The following is a 19,043-nucleotide window of genomic DNA, read 5'->3' as shown; positions in this document are numbered from 1 at the left end:
TGAACTCATTTTAGCTGTAATAATGGATGAATTATACCACTTTAAATTATTTCAAATTTAGCCTTTTTTTCCAAATTTTTACTGAGGTTTTATTGAGGAAATTTAGCCTTTTTTTGGAAATCATCCCGTGACTCCTGCTTAGTGTCTCGTGACTCCCTCAGGGGTATTGACCCCCACTTTGGGAACCACTGCTTTAAGGTATGAAAGAGTTGATGCTTTTAAGAAGATCATAAGTGACTTTGAAGGCAGACAAATATGGCTATGGCTATGGCTATATATATGTATGTATCCATGTACGCCATATTAAGTTGTACGACGACTGCTCATTGTTTGTCACAAACTTCTTTAGCTGTGCTGTTGCCAATCTTAGCCATGACACTCTTGGAAAAAAACATTTAATCAATGTCGACAGTTTAACTCCTGGCTCAATAAACATTAAAATAATCAATCTATATAATTTTTTAAAATCATCATAATTTCCCCTCAACTGAGAAAATATCATATATGTGGTCGTGTTTATCAGCTGCTTATTCTCTGCATAAAAGCATCATCTTGACTGAAAGTGAAAGAAATATGTTTTTCTTCTGTTGCAGACAAGGTTTCCTATCTAAATCCTTCCTCTCTGGATGTGTTCAGGATTCTACTATCACCTCATGAGACTATTCGAAGTGATGCTGCTGCAGGAAGTGAGGGGTGAGATCAATTCACAAATTGGCATACTCATTCTACATCATGTTGCTGCTTGATTAATTATAATATAATAGTAACTGCAATTTTGAGGGAGTAATTGTTTGATATCAATACTCTTTATTCAGTTTGTAAGAATCTTTTGTGGTAGCTTCCATGATGGGGTAAAGGCTATCATATTTCAGTTAAAGGCTGCAATAAACCTCATTGGACACAGGGGGTCGCAAAGACTCTGTCCACTAATTCTGATCACACATTATCTCCCTTCAAATTAGCTCTGAAATCATGCCAAAACTATGCATTTACCTGTTGCTCGTGATGAAGAGCGTAAAGAAAAAAAATGCAGTTGACTTCCAGTTAGAGATACATTAGAGCCGCGGTTGATAACAGAAATAGTCTGTCTGGGACTGATTCGTTTGTGGCTCTTCGCATTAAAACAATCTCTTATCAGTCGTTGGAGCTGTTAGTGAGTGTAGCTAGTTTAGTTAATCTTTAGTTACTCATATATCAAAATGTAATGCAAGAAAACAGCTTTCAATGGGCTTTGAGAAAAGTAAACACTCCTCTTCTCCTTTCGCCACATCCTCTGAACAGTTATTTCCCAGGACTGTACCATAAAGTTTGTCGGAGGGGTGCTCCGTTTTTATGTTTATGGATGCGTTCTCTTCTTCAAGTTGTCTATGTTTTTTTTATTTGAATTTCCCATTTTTTTTGGTAGAAGTGGATTTTTGTGTGTTTGTCTCCTTTAAAACAAAAACAATGGTTGATATCGTTACTGATGTGATCTTTTGTAACGCCCCTCGTACGAGGTTCAGCGCCCAACTGACTGACTTCGTCTCTTTTCACTTTTCGACAATAAACCGTATTGTCTGTCACTTTTAAACCCAGTTAGTACGCCATTAAGGCCAAGCTAACTTTGTTCATTAGCTTTAAATTTAGTTTAAACCCTATGTTTTAAACAGGAGTGCTTTTAAAGAGAAAATGGAAGGCGTCGGCGTAGTACTTTCTGTGCTGAAAATTAAAGGCTGCTAGTCCTTTCTCCTGAGCTGTCGGCCTCCACGGGTCGGGGGGTAACGTTAGCTTAAGTTGGTTAGCTGGATAACGGCTAACTGTTAGCTGAAGCCGGCAGATGCTTCTTTGCGCTGCGAAGTATGTTGATGTGTTCATGTGAAAAAGTGGATTTTAACATCACCCCCCGCACCGTTGCTCGGCTGGTTTTCGAGGCCGAGCAGGATAGCAGAAACGGAGGAAACTCGTCAAATGGGAGGTAGGATATAACTCAAGCCCCAGTGTGCTATGCTGCAGAGTTTTTGTTTCTGTGCTGTATCAGTAAGCGGTTTATTTCTGTGGTACATTGTGCGCCACGGCGTTCAAATGCAAACTTATTCAACAGGTTAGCAATGCTTCTCCTGACCCATAATCGTCAATGCGATGAGCTTATGAAGATAACATGGAAACAGCAACAAGTAGTGATGAATCTGGCTACCCATAATCGTCTGTTCATGTTCATGAAATTTGAATGTCGTTCTTGCAATTGAAATCGCCCTGTTTTTGTGCGTGATCGCGTTTCTTGAAGTTTTGAGTTGTCCTGTGTTTTATGGAAAAAAAAGGTAAGGCGTGTATGAACTTAAGAGTGAAGGCTGCACAGGGATTACATGGGATTACTGTGGACAAACAAGTCTGTGCCAAGATTGTTCTTGTTCAAACAGATCATAGCAAATACTGTCAGACGTGCTTGGGCCCTTGCTTTGAAGGCAAACAATGGAGTGACAAACACACAACCATTCCCTGTTGGAGGACACATCTGCAGTATGTTTTCATGTAGATATAACTAACCTTGGTAGTCTCTAGTTTCAGTTAGACCTTGTTATTGGCTGTGTGAACCATGCATTCTCAGAGGGTGTTGTTTATGTCTGGTATTTGCCATGTGAGACAGTGTGTGTATTCTTTCTGCCCAGTTTTGGAAGGCAAAAGTTCTGGTATTCAACTTAAAAACATATTCTGTTTTATATGAGACTTCTTGACAGCAAGAAGAGATGAAATATCTATGATTCTGTCAAGAAGGGGCTTAACAATGTGGGATAATGATCTAATTGTGATTTTTCTTTCCCCCAAATATTGAATCATGATTTAATGTTCAATTATTTTTTAAAGTAGCTTATCTTATAGATTTTCAAAAAACAAGCAATACATCATTATATATTAAAACAAACAATGTTTGGTAGATTTAAGGAAGGCATAACAATTCTTAAGATTTATCTAATTGCCATTATTTTGACAAGGGGTGCACCAATCGAGGGAACACCCTCATGTGCAGTTAAAACAACAATTTTGTATTGTTTCACGGGTATTGTTCAATGTTATTCAATAAAATAAGATTGGAACGTTGAAGGTGTATGCTGTCAGTTATAAAAAAATCAGTATCAGCCAAAATCTGAATCGGCAGGTCAGGCTTTTTAAAGATCGGTGATCAGTGATCGCCCAGAAAATTGCAATCGGTGCACCCCTAATTTAGACTCATTAGAAATTCAGTATGAATTGATGTTTCGAGGAGGATGATTACTTTATGTCATTCTCATTGAAATAGGCAAACACACAAAGACAAGGAAAGTAGGATTTTTGTGAAATATTCGGCGGCTGGGGTGGAGGAGGTGAAGCTAGCTACCAGCTGATGGCAGCTGGGGGATTGCCTTTCATAAAGTAACGCTAGGCTTCATAAGATTCAGATAGAATGAGCATACTATACTATTTTTGCTCTTATTGCAAATTTGACGTCATTTGCTTTGTGTAAGGGCATTATTATTTTTATGTCACTCATTTTAATTAAGAAAAACATATATAAAATACAAAAAGGAAGATTTTTGTAAACCATTATAAAAATATTTGCACTTGAATGTTTGCATAATGTGCATAAAATCTCTGCTGTTGCAAAAAGTTGATTTATTAAACTGGTATTTTGACACATTTCAAGTTAAAGAAAGATTTCAACTTCTGTGATTTGAAAATTGCAGCAGACCATATTGCGATTTAATCTTAATTACAATGAATTGCCCAGCCCTAGAATGTTGCATGATGTGTAGAGCAGATCATGCAAAAAATTTATAAAAATGTATCAAAGTAGCATTTCAGGTTAAAGAAATAACTTCTGCGATTTAAAAATGGCAGCAGGACATATTGTGATTTAGTCAAATCTTTGATTAATTGCTCAGCCTTATAAAATATGTATTAAATGGGTATTTTGACACTTAGTTAAACCATAACTGAGTGTCTCTTAACCTTAACTGCACCTTCTGTGATCTGAAAATTGAAGTAGGCCATATGTTATGATTTAATCTAATTTCAATTGAATGACCAGCCCTACTGTCAACTGATAAGCACACAATAATTTCTATCAGCCCCGATATCACTTAGTTTTGGCAGTTTTCTGAGTAACTTTAAGGGAGAAAGTTGCATAAAAATGGGCTTCTATAACAGTACCTAAAATTACCCCACCACAAATCAACTGTATTGATCAGCCTTCTTCCAGGAACAGTTATTTGATACCATTTAATCACCATCATCATATGATACCTCATATTCCCAGAGTAGTATCAACGACCAGACCGAAATAGTCCTAATTAATGATTCATACTCCAGGCAATATACTCTAGAAAAGTAGTAGTTAGATTCAGGCTGGCCTTGTGAATGCAAAAAGTTTCTGCTCTTTTTTACTCCTCAGGTAGCTTCCTCCAGATACAGGTCTGTCTCTGTATGAACTTCGTCTATTGAGAAGATGAGCCTGATAATACAAATGCAAGCTTGAAGTCAGCCTAAAGGAGGAAAGCAGAGTACTGAAGACAGAGCGTGACACTGGACAGTGTAAGAGGTGCAGAGGAGGAGGGAGTGAGGCACACAAGCTAAAGAAAACAGAAAAGGCACGATATTTTACTCACTCTCAGCCATCATATGCTGATTGGATTACTGACAATGGATTTCATTATGGACACAAAGGCCTGTGAGAATATCTGCAAGGCCTCATTATTGCTTTGTCACTTGTTGCTGTAACCTTTTTGAGCGTGCAGGAAACTATGCTGTCAATCATGAACTGTTCTGCAATTTCACCACCTATGAAGAAATGAACTTCACTGGTGTGAATTCAGAGGAAATATGGAGAATGATGAATCATCGTTGCTGTTTGTGTTGCTTGATAAATCGATTTTTATGAAGCAACACTGAGTTGAAAGCCTGGAGGGAGGACTTGATGTGCTCACCCTGGTTCAAAATATCTGTCGTATGACTTAAATGTCTTGGTAAGCCAGCTCTGAAGATGAAGCAAGCCCTTTCTGATGTCCTTGCCTTGGCTGAAAGAGAAATTTAACTTCTAATGATGACTATGACCTCTCCTCTGGGACCAGAAAGTGTCACTCTGGCGCAGCTTGTCCCCGTTCCAACGCTGACTGTCCTGCCGCCATCCTCAGATACAGAGTCCTGGTCTCGCTCACCAAGCCCCAGACAGGCTCGCTCCAGTCGCCAAGGTCGCTTCCACCGTAGCCGGACCCGAACTAAGAAACGAAATGAGGAAGAGCAAGGCTGCTCTCCTAAACGACAATGGGGTAAAAAAGTTGGAGAAGAGGAAACTGCAGATAAGGGCACAATTAGACATCGGAGCCTGTCGCCCTCCCCCTTTGCAGCCTGTCACACAGAAGGGGAAGAGCATGGACAGGACAGCCCCTCTCAGGACCTCCTCTTACCACCATCTCGGTCCTGGTCTCGTAGTCCCTCTCCCAGCCGGCGCTCCCGCTGGTCTCTCAGGAGCCTGCTGAGCAGAGACTCTGACTGTGACAGCTGCAGGTTAGTGTGCTGGACTTAGCCCAAGTAACCAGCCAGAGATTAAAAAGAACATGAGGAAAGAGATAATGAAATAAGCTGCAGCTTGTACTTCCTTCATTCATTCAACCAACAGATTTCTCTTTGCAAATAGTTTCGCTTATCTTCCAGAAGCATGCAGGGTTCATTGGTTTAGAACAGACTGTTCACATCAGCAGTGCTATGTTTGCTTGTCTCATGAGTATTTCACGTTTATAGCTCTGTAAAACCTCAGCCAATTTGCATTCAGGCCTTGTGAGGCCAGATTTTTGCCTGCAGTGACTGACAGGAGTGTGTAGCCTCTAATTTGTGAATGTCAATGGGGAGTAAAAAGGCCTTACATCTGACAGATTTGAGCTTAGTTGTTCTCAATTCTGGCACATGAGGTCAGCTATTTTTGGACAGGCTGGAGATAATTAGCTAATGGCTAAAACTAGTGAGGACAGATTACATGGTTAAAATCCTGATTAAGTTGATTAATGGTACGCTGTGACATTGGATAAAAAAGCAGGCCAGTAGCATTAAAGTAATAGAGCAAGATGTCCTTGCTGCCATGTACTTAAAACTAAAAACACATGGATATTATGCCCTGCATTAGTTTAAAAGAGTATAAGATTAGTACTAGCTGTTGAGAACGATACTCTCTCTTAAATAAGTGAGGCAGCAAGGTTATGTAAACTGTAAACAAAGTGAGACCAATGTTGTGACAGCAAGGAAAAACAGAGCTGGGTCAGTCGCAAGGAGCTAGAGGCGGGGTTCATGCACCATTTATCCTTCCCCTAAAGCATGACATCACCTTCAGCCAATGGGAACACTGTCTGTGTCTGATGATGTCATCCGAGTCCAATCAGAGGAGGGTCTAGGCAGCACTGCAGTGGGCTTCAGAGGGCAAGCAGAGGGTGAATCTCCCTGTGCTCCATATAAACAGCTGTGCCCTTGTCTGATTCATTTACACATCATTTTATTATCCTATTATAATGTTTGGCAAAATAGCAGTGAAACTTCTCCAGATATCAGTTACTGCATTTAGAATAAGAGTTGACGGATGTGTTTCCCAATGAAGAAAGCTTTTTATGTAGCTCAAGCAGCATGTAGAGGAAAACACAAGTTAAAACAACACCAGGAAAATCCTTACAGCTTTAATTTTCAAAACAAGGCTCCAGCACAAGGTTATGCAAGCCATAAATCAGATAAGCAGCAAAATAAACAACCATAACAATTTCTAGTCCACTCTGAAGTGTTTGTACAGCTTGACACAGTTGATTTACATTTGCTGGACAGCTTAAACAAAGCCTTAGCACTTGTCTCAAAGGCAGTGTATCACACCATCCCTACAACCTTTTATCAGATGTTTTTTTTTTTTTTTTTTTTACAGGTGGATAGTTTTTAACAGATTCAATCAGCTGTGGATAACAAAGCACAAAAGCCACTTGAGATGAGTCAGAGATTTCACTACAGTTAACCTGTGTAGATTTTTATCATCAGTTTAAAAAGCAGACATTTATATAGTAAGGCTTCAATACATCAGGAGGAACAAAGTGCTGTCTGAAGGCATATATTAAAGTTCACAGTCTAGGTGTAAGCCTAGTTTTCTTTGATACTGAGCTGGATTTATGACAGGGTTTGAAGTCACACCATTGCATACCATCTTAGGGTTTCCGTTGTTGTTGCACTGCATTTGTTTTATGGTACATAAGAACTGTTCTCACCTTTTATTAGTATGTAAAGCGTTCTTATGGCTAAGTGCTTCATTTTGGTTGGAAAGCTAGGTATAAATTGTTTTTTAACAAAATAAGAGAAGTTTAAAATGCAGGTCTATTTCTTATCAGGCTGGTTATCTGAAATCGTTTTAGTGATGAACAGGGTATCTTCTGCAGGTACTCCGTTTCATGGTTTAAGATGGATAAATGTTCTTTTTCATGTACTGTTGCATAAAGTAAATTGTGAAGAGCTTTCAATGGTCACTTCTCAAGAGAGATGTATGTGCCTCATAACAAAATATGATATGCTATTAGAAGCTGGCTATATCTGTTTTTTAGGTCTTGTGTTCTTTTAAGTTTCCGCTCCAGGAAATAGCGAATTTTTACTTGCTAACAATTTGACAGTAGAAAGGAAATACAGATTTGCTCATAGGACAATGCCATAGGACTATCATAGGACTGATAGATAAATGTATTTAGGCCAAAAGCTTCAGTACTTTAAACTAAGGATAGACCAATCGGCCTGGCTGATTTGATTATTGATGCCAATATTTGGCGTTCAGACGATTACTGGTATCAGCATTTTGTTTGCTGATAATCAGCCAAAATCACTGGATTCAAATGTGTGCTACTTTGGCTCCCCTGCGAGGCGTGTCTTCTGCTGTTTTTTTTTTTTTTTTACTAAACAGTCTCACCACAACACTATATGACCAGCAACTACCAGCCAACCAACACTGAAGCCTGGGTGACACTGACACAGGGAGTATCACTTCCTGTTTTGCTACTGTGTTGCCTTGTGCTGTTTCTCATGTTGACAGAGCTAGTTGTAAATTGTTTATTTTCCTTAATTTCTTAAACATGCATGTTTTACTTTTGCCACATTAAGTTTATTTTGTTTGTCATGACAAATGCTTATCAGTTCCAAATATCAGTTATCGGTCTATACACTACTAATAATCGTATCGATATCAGCCCGGAAAGACCAACATCAGTTGACCCTTTTCATGTCTTAAGGAATGAGGATGAATAAAGAAAAGGATTTCAGTTGACATAGGTCTGTTAGTCCTGTCTAAAACTCCACAGACTCATTTGTGCATATTGCAGATATTCACAGCCGACCAACATTTACTTGGCAATTAATCAAACTTTAGATGAAATTGCAATTTTGCCTTGTACAGTTTTCAGATTGCAGAACGTGCAATATTTCTTTATCCTGAGATGTGTGTAATATAATTTATCTAATAGTGTGCTGTTTGTAATATAAAATTATTTATTGCTTGTGTTTGTTGAAAAAAAAATACACAACAGAAGAAACTTAAAAAATATTGCATAGTAAAATCACATTTAGAGGTCGAGTGATATTGTTTTCTCTGAACTGAAACCAATAAGCAGTTTATGAGACTGATTATTGATATTTGGAACTGATATGCATTTATTATAATGTACAAAATGTACTAGATGTGGTAATAGTAAAATTGCATGATCAAAAAATGAAGTAAAATTAACATTTAGCATTGCTCTATTGGCATGAGAAAGGGTATAAAACAACACAAAAATGGCAGGTAAACAGGAAGTGATGCCATGCACTCACTGTGTCAGGAACACCCAGGCTGACGTGTTGATTGGCTATTTGGCGTTAAGCTAATAAGACTGTGCTGTATACAGGACATCTGGTGAGTCTGTGGAGGGTAAAGTTAAAGCCAGAACGGAAGACACACTTTGCAGTGGAGCTAAAGTAGCACACTTTTAGTTCATTGATTTCATAGATTATCTGTAAAAGGAAATGCAGATGCTAATAACAGACTGAATGCCAAATATCGGTCTCAATAATTGACCAGACATATATTTAACCGGGCAACCCCTAATCAAATTCGCAATATTAGGGGGAGGAAATCACAGATTATTTTCCCAAATCTTTCAACCCTAATATTTACAGCTGATATATTGGGTGTATAATGCTAATAATATTGTGCTCCCCAATCTATAACAGCAGTTGCTAATTTAAAGGGCTTGGATTGGCACATTGTTTCTTTTTCTTATAAGCAATGAAAGTGTTGTGTTGTCCTCATAGCAACATTGATTTACATTTGATGATTAGATTTTGCCGATAGTCATTTAAACAACTCAGTCTGGCCAAAGAGGGACCAAAAAACATTTTGTAGGTATTATTAATCTGTAGAACATACAAAATGTTCATGACTCATCCTGTTCTCAGAGCTGGTGAATAATGTTTTTTCCACAGAGATATTTTTCATCCCCTTCTCTAGAATGATGCACAGAACCTATAAACTGACAAGCAGTTACAGGTCATCTCTATATTTGTGTTTTTGTTCACATAATACACCCTATTGTCTATTGTTAGAGTCAATCGATATCCACAGAAGGCATCTCCCTCACTTTTTGTTTTTAAACACAATTGTGGGAAATAAAGAGCACTCTGCTCACCACTTCAAAGGAACTTGAAATAATCTAACATGTAAATGCTTCTTGTTTTTCATGCAAAAACACTGGTCAACTTGAAAAGCACTCAGAGAGCCAGACTTCCGCCATTAGCCATATCTCCCAATAGTAAAGAATCCCTTAAAAAATTCCTGGATCCAGACGGTGATCCGGATCACTCCCAAAATCTAATCAGTTCTCCCTTATGCAATTCCTGACATTTCCTGGAAATTTCATCAAAATCTGTCCATGACTTTTTGAGTTATGTTGCCAACAAACTAACTAACTAACAAACTTAACAAACCCTGCACACCACATAACCTCCTTGGTGGAGGTAATAAAGGCACAACTCAATCTGATGGATTCTGCACAGTTTTCAGGTGCTCATTAGTGGACTGCACGGTTTGCCCTAGCACCTTAGAGTCAGTATGGAAAACACTTAATTAGGCTGTCTTTACTTGTTTTGCATGGCCAACATTTCCTTTACCAATACAGGAAGGCTAACTCAGCTTATGAAGAGACCTTGTTCTACTTATTTTCATGTGAACTCAATGCAAAACAAGCATAAAAACTGAATGATTGGCCTCCATCTTTAGACATTGCTTTTCTGTATGGTTTCTATCTTTTCTGTTTTTAACTGACATGTATTACCTGTCAGTTTGCAGAGGGACAGCCTGAAGTCCACTGATGAAAAATATGCAGGTATTATCAATACACTTCCGACACAGCAGCTGAGTATTTAACAGCTTTTTTTAATTTTCAAATTCCTCTCTTTCTAATGGAAGGCTGACAACATTTGGTGTGTTTTTATATGTGGTACTAACTCGACTTACCTCACTTTACTCAGTTTTGGTATCAGACACTTTGTTTTCAATTACAGCATATACTTTGATAGTACGTTCACAACATTGGTGGGCTTCTCATAGCTGTGTGAAACTTCCGAGATCTTCGATATGACAATAATGGAGGACATTGAGGTCAAAGTAGACCTGGTTCTTGGTTTGTGGCTTTTTTTTGTCACAGAAAGGAGATGAGTTTTGTTCCAGAGATGGTTGTAAGCTGTGAGATAAAATAAGACTGAAATATACAGAGGAGTTTGGGTTGTCATATGGCAGTTTGGAGCTCAAAAAGAGTTGTTTGATTCCCTTATTAGACATCCTGCTTTGTGACTCTGTGATGATACCCTCTGACCACTCAGAGATAGGCAGTAGGCAGTAGTTTAAGGTCATATGTTTTTAGGTCTACTTTTTGAGTATCAAAAACGTACAAAATATTATTCTTTTAGGAAGAATAAAAAATGAGTTGCCTTGAGGCAAGTCAACAAAAATGTTTGATACTTCAACACTTTAATACCACTAATTTTAAAATGGTGGAGTCTGAGTCATTTTAATGATTCATGGTATTGAAAAGTACTGAGGCTTTAAAAAAACTGCAGATTTTAAGTCGTATTTTTAGACAAAAGCTGCCAAAGTAAAAGAGACAGAGAGAACTGTTTGGAATGCCTACAGTATGCAGCATGTTGCAAATACATTATTACACATTAGGCAATGTACATTCGCTGCTTTTTATGTCATTAAAAACAAGAATTTTACAGTTACTTGGTCCCAATTGACCTCTGTTTTTGTTGCCTTGGTATTGAAATCAGTATCATTTGATTGAACTAGCCTTAGATATCAGTTACCCGAATATGGTTTCAGGTGTCCAGGACTTCTTATTTGTTGCTTTGATATTGAAACTGGTATCAAATTAATTTGATCTTTTCTAGAATTTAAGTCAATAAAAAATGTGGCATCATGACAACCCTAGTAAAACCTCTATTCAAACATGATGTTAACAACTACACATGATTTCAGTATGAATGCATGTCCTTTAAATATCACCACATATCAGCTGACTTTATGATGTGAAGATGAACATTTTAGGGAGAGAAATTCTAGCTTAAAATGAAGGAAGGATGTTAGGCAAGGTCAATGAGCAACCCAGTGACCCTGCTGACTTGTTACGATTAATGATCACTGTGACCTCTCCATATCAAAGGGAAGCTTTGTGACCTTCCTGGTTTACACCGTCTGCATTTAGTTGGTATGTTTACATACTCTGATAATTAATCTACTTTGGTTTTCAGCAGTTCCTCAGATTTTCTGTCGTCTGATTCTGGTCACTGACAGTATGGTTGTGTCCTGGCTTAGCTTAGATAAAGTGCTTTCATATACATATTTTTTTCTGTGTTTTACGTGGTGAAATGTTTCATCTTGGAATTTATCATGAGACATAATCTGTTCTCTCACAGCGTTTCCCTTCATATTTCTCTCTCTCTCTCTCTGAGGTGTTTTGTAGGCAGGAAGGAAAAGGGCTTAAGAGTAGCACATTTACATGTTGTTTACTCATTTCCTGTAAGCTGTTCTTATAAGCATTGCTCAGTCTCTTTTCTTGCACCTTTCTCAATACCCAATCACCCGGCCAATGAAACTCTGACACTATTATGGGCCATTGGGGAACTTCAGAAAAGCAGATTACACGAAGAGAGACAGAGCGGTAAAGATGCAGGCCTGGCTCAGCCCAGCGTGGATTATGATGTGGACTCTAATCCAGAGGGATGGACAGAGAGATTGAGGGTTAAGGGATTGCGTGGGCCTTGGATTTGAGCCAGGTGGATCGCTGGGTCATCTTTATTTTAAGTTTATGAAGATATACTTAAATAAAGTGTTAAGTTATTCGTACAAAAAAATAGGATTCAAGAAACAGAAATTCAGTAGAAGAAACACTTAAATATAGAATACAAAGGAATATAATAGTTTAAGATAAAACATGAGTGTAAAATACTTGCTTTGAAAGTTGAAGATGTAGAGTTGAGCAGGCAGGTGGAAAGTATTTGGTAGACAACAGTACTTGAAATAATGGTCTGAAGTAAAGGGCATGTGCTCACTTTACTGGGGTTAGTTTATGTTTATCCAAAAATAGTTAATTTGCTGTCACAGACCAAACTAAGAAAACAGACAAAATCTACAAAAATCCACATTACAGAAACAGAAAAGAGAATATTAGGCAAGGTAAGATAAGATAACTCCATAAGAGGGGCAATTCCATCATTACAGTAACAAAAAGACAATAGCAAATAATAAAGTACACATACAAATTTGAATAAGAATTGGTAATATAAAGTAAAATATGAGGTATGTACAGCTAACATTCAATGTGTTCCAAATTACATATTTCCCTCAGTGTATTCTGATGCTGTACACAGCACTAATCTTGACTGTGTTGTTCTGTCCTAAATTTTGCTCTGCTGTTTCACACCTACTGGAAGTTGCGTTGGTTAAAGTGCCTTTTTTTCTTCTTCTGCTTTTGTAAAGGTTAGTTGGAAACAGATGTTAGGCGATTAATACTAAAGTATAACAGCTTTTTATACCCACTGTTGAATTAATTTAACATTTATTTCATTTAAAAAATTCTCTTTTAAACAAGAACTTATTTTCACTGCATTTATTCACACTGAATATCTTACACAATTTGTTCTGCTCCTTCGCATACTGGCTGAAAAAACATTGTAACTTCACAGTCCCTGTATAGCTTCTTTATCAAACTATCTAAAGTTAAAATTCTCTGTGCTGACACTGATAACATAAATCGCATAATTCCACAACAATGGTACTTATAGGCCATGCAAAGCTGAGAAGCTTGTGATAGAGCCCCTGCTTCAGAAATGGTAGGTTAAAGCAACAATTGGTGATATAGAGTGACATGGTACAATTAATAGAAACAAGCTGCGTAAACAGCAGTGTAATATTTATCATGATAGAGTACAGAACAGAAGAGTATTACATTAAGAATAAAATATAATAAAGGTGCAATACAAGTGGAAGCAAGATATTAAATTAAAGCTTGTCTCATAATTCAGAGTGTGGAATTAAATTATAAATATGGCATGGTGTAAAAATATATAGTAGTTAAAAGTTAAAGTGAAGCTTTGCAATATAAAATGGTAAAATACATTTTGTGGCCTTTGCTTACGACCCTACGCCCTCATTTGAGGACATTACATTTTGTGTTACCTGCACCATTACTCTTTATTTTGCTTAACGAAGACCGGTCAGCCTCATTTGTGGACACTCTACAATTATGAGTGTAGATGATGATGTCTGCCATTCTAACCAAAATTCTGTGCAGCCACTCTGGACACAAAACTGGTCAATGCACAAAAAGTCTTTGGATTTTATTATTGAAACTTGTTGATTTCTGCCAGGTAAAGTGTGTAATTTGACATGGCATGCAAATTTGACAATTTTATCAATAGTAGCAGGCTACTACACATTAAGCAGGAAGTACTCACATGAGGACATTAGGACTTTGTTATCATTTCATTGTTCAATAAAGCTTGGAGAGATTTTGGAAAGAAGTCAACAATTTACAAGTCAAAGTGACTACAAAATACAAAATTGTAGGGATTTTCTTACTCTTTAGGATATTTCCAGCTCTTTTTTGTGCAAATTTGGTAGAATTGCCCATAATTTGCTACACAGTAGTGTATTGTGTTGTACACTAAAATAAAACCACTGTCCTCATATTAGGACATATTTTTTAAACTACTTGTTGAAATACAGTGTTTAATTTTGATACTTATCAGGTCCTACTAATCCCAAATAACTAGGGAAGGCATGGCAAATAAGAGCTTTGGTCTCTGGAGGTGAAGGCAGACTTAAGTTTGTTCAAGATACCAAATCCACTGATTGTTTATATTGATCAAGTCATCTTTTGAAACAGTGCCTTTTGTGTTGCTGACCGTTGTTGGAAATGCCACACATCCTTCTTGAATGACTGAGCAAATCCATGCTCTAGTTTAGATAAAATTCTTTGTCATTACTCTTGGCACAGCAATATTGAGTCTGTAACTTGCCACTAATGCAGCATTTAAGAGAAATATAGGGGCAAGAAAAGACTGGTTTTAAGGATCTGTTTTTGGACTGACAGAGGACACATATTGAGCTTTGTAAAGCCATAACTTAACATGTGGAAAAATAAAAAAATAACAGTGTTAGTAAATGTAAAAGAAAATTATGATTATATGCCTATCATACATTCTTATCAAATTCCGTACCAGACTCCAGGAGTGCAGAGAAATGACAAATCATTCAAACAGCATTAAAGATAGACTAATGAACCTTTTTTTTTTTTTTTTTTTTACAAAATTAAAATATTTTTTGTATTTATGTTTGCCTCATTTCATAGTTGAATCCCCACAAAAGAAGCACGTTTCCTATTTAATAAAACTGCTTATTGATTAATTGATTAATGATAGCTAAATGATAGCTTTTTATATAGTTAATTTACAAAAACTCAAATATGCACTGCCTCCTCAGTAATCAGAAAACCCCTTCAGTTCAGACTCGTCCTTATCTGTTATCAATGCTTCCCAGTCCAGCACCACCTCACTGTAAAAAAAATTAGCAAGGCCTCACTTAACACATGGAGCCGCCTCCTCCTCCCCCTCCTCCCTTTCCTCCTCCACCTCCCTCCACCCTCTCCCTGGTTTGCAAAAGGGATTACGGATGGACGCAGAGACTGCAGCCCGTTCACGGGTTCTGTGAGCGGCGTAGGGAGCAGCGGTCCGTCCGGTACCTGTCTGTGGGGTGCAGGGGCGTCGGCCGCGATGGGAAACTAACATCCAACCGCGGGACGGTGGACGATGGGTGCATTTTTACCCCGAGGCTGAGCGGAGGGAACAGCGGACACATACACCCCTGTAGCGCCTGGCTTGCTTTAGCTTCATACACACACAGGAACACCGATACCACATTGATACAGCAGCGGGAGTGTTTGTAATTTTCTGGACATCAGCTGGATCGTAAACACCTCATGACATGTTTGAGTAAGTGCTATAATGAGAGTCTTCTCCGCTGTGATGAGTAGCATAATGATGTGCTGCCTGGTGCACCGTGTATGGACTTTTAGGTGTAGTCAAATGAGTCACAGCTTATAAACCTCCCTGATAACATATGTTAACGTTGTGTGTAAAGGTGCAGGTGTGCAGCCACAGTTTTCTATTAGCAGTGATAGCTGTATGTTTATTTTCATCTTGTCTGTGCTCAGTCGGTCGCGCTGTCTGTCTGAAGCCCCCCTCCTTCCTTCATCCATCCCTCTCTACATCCTGTTTCACTGACCACAGCTGTCTCCATGCTTGTACAGTCAAGGGTTTTATAGCTCAAAATAGACGTCTAACTCCTCCCGAGGTCTCATTTTTGACTTTGAATCTGCCCTTGTATGTTTCGTCATGTTGTAAACAAGACTAAGAGTTGATTGTTTTGGTTAGCTTGTGTGCTAGCTGCCCGTTAGCCGCTGCGTTTCATTTGGTAACGGTAAAGAGAATAATTGAGATTTAATTTAAAAACACTAGACAAGAGAGAGACAGAGAGAAGCTGCCACTATTTTAAAAAGCCTCTAAATGTTAGCTCTTTACATCTGTGCTGCTGACGGATTTAGCTCCGGGTTATAAACACATGCTGACACAGATTCACATCACTCAGTATCCTTACCGGTGTTACGGTTTGAAGAGTTACCATGCTAACTGGCGACTTTAAGCCGAATGCGTTTGAGGTTGTCTAAGTTCTGACAGATTTTTAGTACAGAAAATATGTTTAACAATTGAGTTTTGATTAATTTTTTATTAGAATTTCAAAAATAGAGATAAAATGTGCGTTTAATAACAATTTCCATCACATTCCCATCTTCAACATCTGTTGTATCTATGAAATTAAACGGACAAGTCGCCAGTTAACATGGTAACTCTTTAAAATGGAACATCAGACAACAAGTCTGTTTAAAACGCATGCTGCCCATATGCGTTTTACCTAAAGATAGCTCAGTACAAAGCTTTTTGTTGTTGTTCTTCTAATGTAGAGAATAGGGCTGAGCAATAAAGTGAGTTTTTAAGATTTATCAGCATATTTTCAAACGAGGTATGAAGAAGATAATCTTTCTATGCAGAAATGTTGATATATTTTGGGGGAAAGTAGACCTTATGCACAACAAAAAGTTTGTTTAAAGCAAGAACCATTGAAAGTTTTACTAAAACGTGCAAACCACAAGATAGTCTATACGACTGATTTGTCTAATTTGGGAAATTTATTTATTTATTAGAAGAGCCTTTTTAGTTCATGTTTTTTTTATTTCACCACAAATTTGGCAGTTTGTTTTTCATGTACATGTTGACATTTTTGGCTGACTATTAGTAAAAATGCCAATGTGACATTTGGCCCATTGACCTGGATTTTTTTGTCATGGCTTCATAGAAAACATAATGAGATACACATCATTTTCCCCATTCACCTAAAAATAAAATAGATACAGTTTTTTTTTTTTTTTTTTTTGGTCTCTTGCAGAACATGTAATATTTCAGCTGTTATGACCCTTAGCTGACCCCTTACCTCACAAAGCCTTGTTCTAGCCTACAGAGATGATAATAAGCTTGTCAAAGATTTTAACACTTCAATACTTATCCATAGCACATGCTTTTAAACAATACATCTCTGTTATTTGAATGAATGAATGATAGTATTAAAAAGTACAGAGGCTTAAAAATACATGTAATTCATGAAAGTGTGCTTTAAGGTGTGAATCCATAAAAATCACAACATTTGTTAATTGAAAACAAGAAAGTTTACAGTATTAGGTAACTAGGAATTGTGTTTTTGTTGACAGCATGCCACAGAAAAAATGATTGATTTGTTTGATTATTATGAGTACTATATTAAATGTTTCACATTTTGGTATCGTGAAAACCCTAGATGATAAATCCCCTTTCCCTCTTGTCCCATACCAGTGACAACTGCAACCAGCTTGTAAATCAGTTAGTAGGCTGTATATCATGTGTTGACTCAAACTCATGTTGGCAAAAATTACTTCAGCCCTGAATTAAAAGCAGTACAAGATTTTTTAAAAGCATTTTCTGCTTTATTTTTTTGTAGACAGCTTCCAACTCATCGCCTTGTTTCTCTTGAGGTTTCTGCATTTTAAAGGGAAGTTTCATCACTTTGTCTGGTCTCTGTAGAACTATGATGCATCTGCTCCACATGAAAGTGCCCTAGGATAGATGATGCCTTGTTTTGAAACACCATAGCTCATACATATAAGAATTGACTTTGGCTTAACAAAGGTTAATGCTCAGATAAAGTGTATGACAGGAGGTTAAACAATGTTCAGCTAAATATGTGTAAAGTTTGTAAGTTCAAAAATGTGCAAATGAAGTAAACACATTTATATTTGAATAAGAGACCTTAAAAATCACAAACTGATACACAGTAATCAGCAAGAATAATAAAAAGCCACAATTTCATTACTTTTACTCCAAAAAGTGCCGAAATTGATGCAGAGTATGAAATAAAATCCTGTAAGGATTAGTGGTTATTTTAAGTGATACTGGGATTTCAGTTGGGAACAACATTACTAGCTAAAAACAGATGGAAATCCGACCATGTGACAGACAAACAAACATGTTTCATTTATCTGGGAATGTAACCTGTCAACCAGGTCATCTCTGCAGTTCTCCAGTTTTTGTTTAATCATGCTCCTCTGACACACATTTTACATTTGCACTAACACTAGGTCACCCCAGCCAGTGCAGACTCCAGTTAAGATGGATTAAGAAAACTGAGAGCCACTTAGAAAGAATTAGGAACTAATTTTCAGTCAAAATGGAAACCTTGTTGGGGATTCAGCCAAACAAGGAGGGGAGGAGGTATAAAATCATCATTACTGAGGAGCTGATAACATCATTGTCATTGTTAATGCTAATTGGATATGTTTGTGTGAAAGATGTTATACCCTGTAGATAAAGCCTCCCTTTGCTAATGAAATGAGTGACTGTAGTTAAAAGGAGACACTGCAATAAAAGGTAGCGTGATTGAGCAGAGCTTTCATCAAGTTAAGTCAAAGAAGCACTTTGGCAGCTTCGTCTGTTTCATTTTGTCTGCTCAGGATAATGGAGTGGACAAAGATTTATGACTGCTTCTGTTTGTTGAGAGACAGGGCCAACTTTGCAAGTTGACTGATAGTGAATGCTGCATGATTTTAAATAAGAAAGCATGAGGTGGAAAATGTGTTATAGCGTGAAAGTACAGACATGGTCATGGATCAGTGAGCTGAACATTTAATGTAAATGTTTTTGCAACAAGAGGATGGTGATGATGAGGACAGGACAGGCTGGAACATGGTGGAAATATTTTCATTTATGCGTGCCTTATGTTAGACATATAGTATTTCTGGCTATTGTGGTAAGGGATACTCGGATGCGTCAGGTTAACATTGGTATTGGCCCTGTTGATAAACATTGGCCATTTGCAAATGATATGACAAACAGCTGCCAGTGTTTGTCTGTTG

At 37.6% G+C, this 19,043-nt stretch overlaps 1 protein-coding gene across 3 annotated transcripts in view; it reads left to right on the top strand.

The window, feature by feature from the left end:
* Positions 1 to 19,043, top strand: part of gramd1a (GRAM domain containing 1A) — a 52,994-nt gene that overhangs the window by 1,765 nt on the left and 32,186 nt on the right. The window contains exons 2-3 of one of the 3 annotated variants that reach the window (XM_041793163.1): positions 594 to 693; positions 4,406 to 5,517. In XM_041793163.1, the coding sequence (XP_041649097.1) occupies positions 5,051 to 5,517 (467 nt within the window). In that variant the 5' untranslated portion in view covers positions 594 to 693; positions 4,406 to 5,050. Of the gene's footprint in view, positions 1 to 593; positions 694 to 1,517; positions 1,955 to 4,405; positions 5,518 to 15,235; positions 15,538 to 19,043 lie in introns of those variants that run through there. The other 2 variants (XM_041793164.1, XM_041793165.1) reach the window with 2 other exon arrangements.

This window comes from Cheilinus undulatus, linkage group 8 (assembly GCF_018320785.1).
Source record: "Cheilinus undulatus linkage group 8, ASM1832078v1, whole genome shotgun sequence".
Lineage (NCBI taxonomy): Eukaryota > Metazoa > Chordata > Actinopteri > Labriformes > Labridae > Cheilinus > Cheilinus undulatus.
Note: the sequence above shows the minus strand (reverse complement) of the source record. Positions and strands in the feature narration are given on the sequence as shown.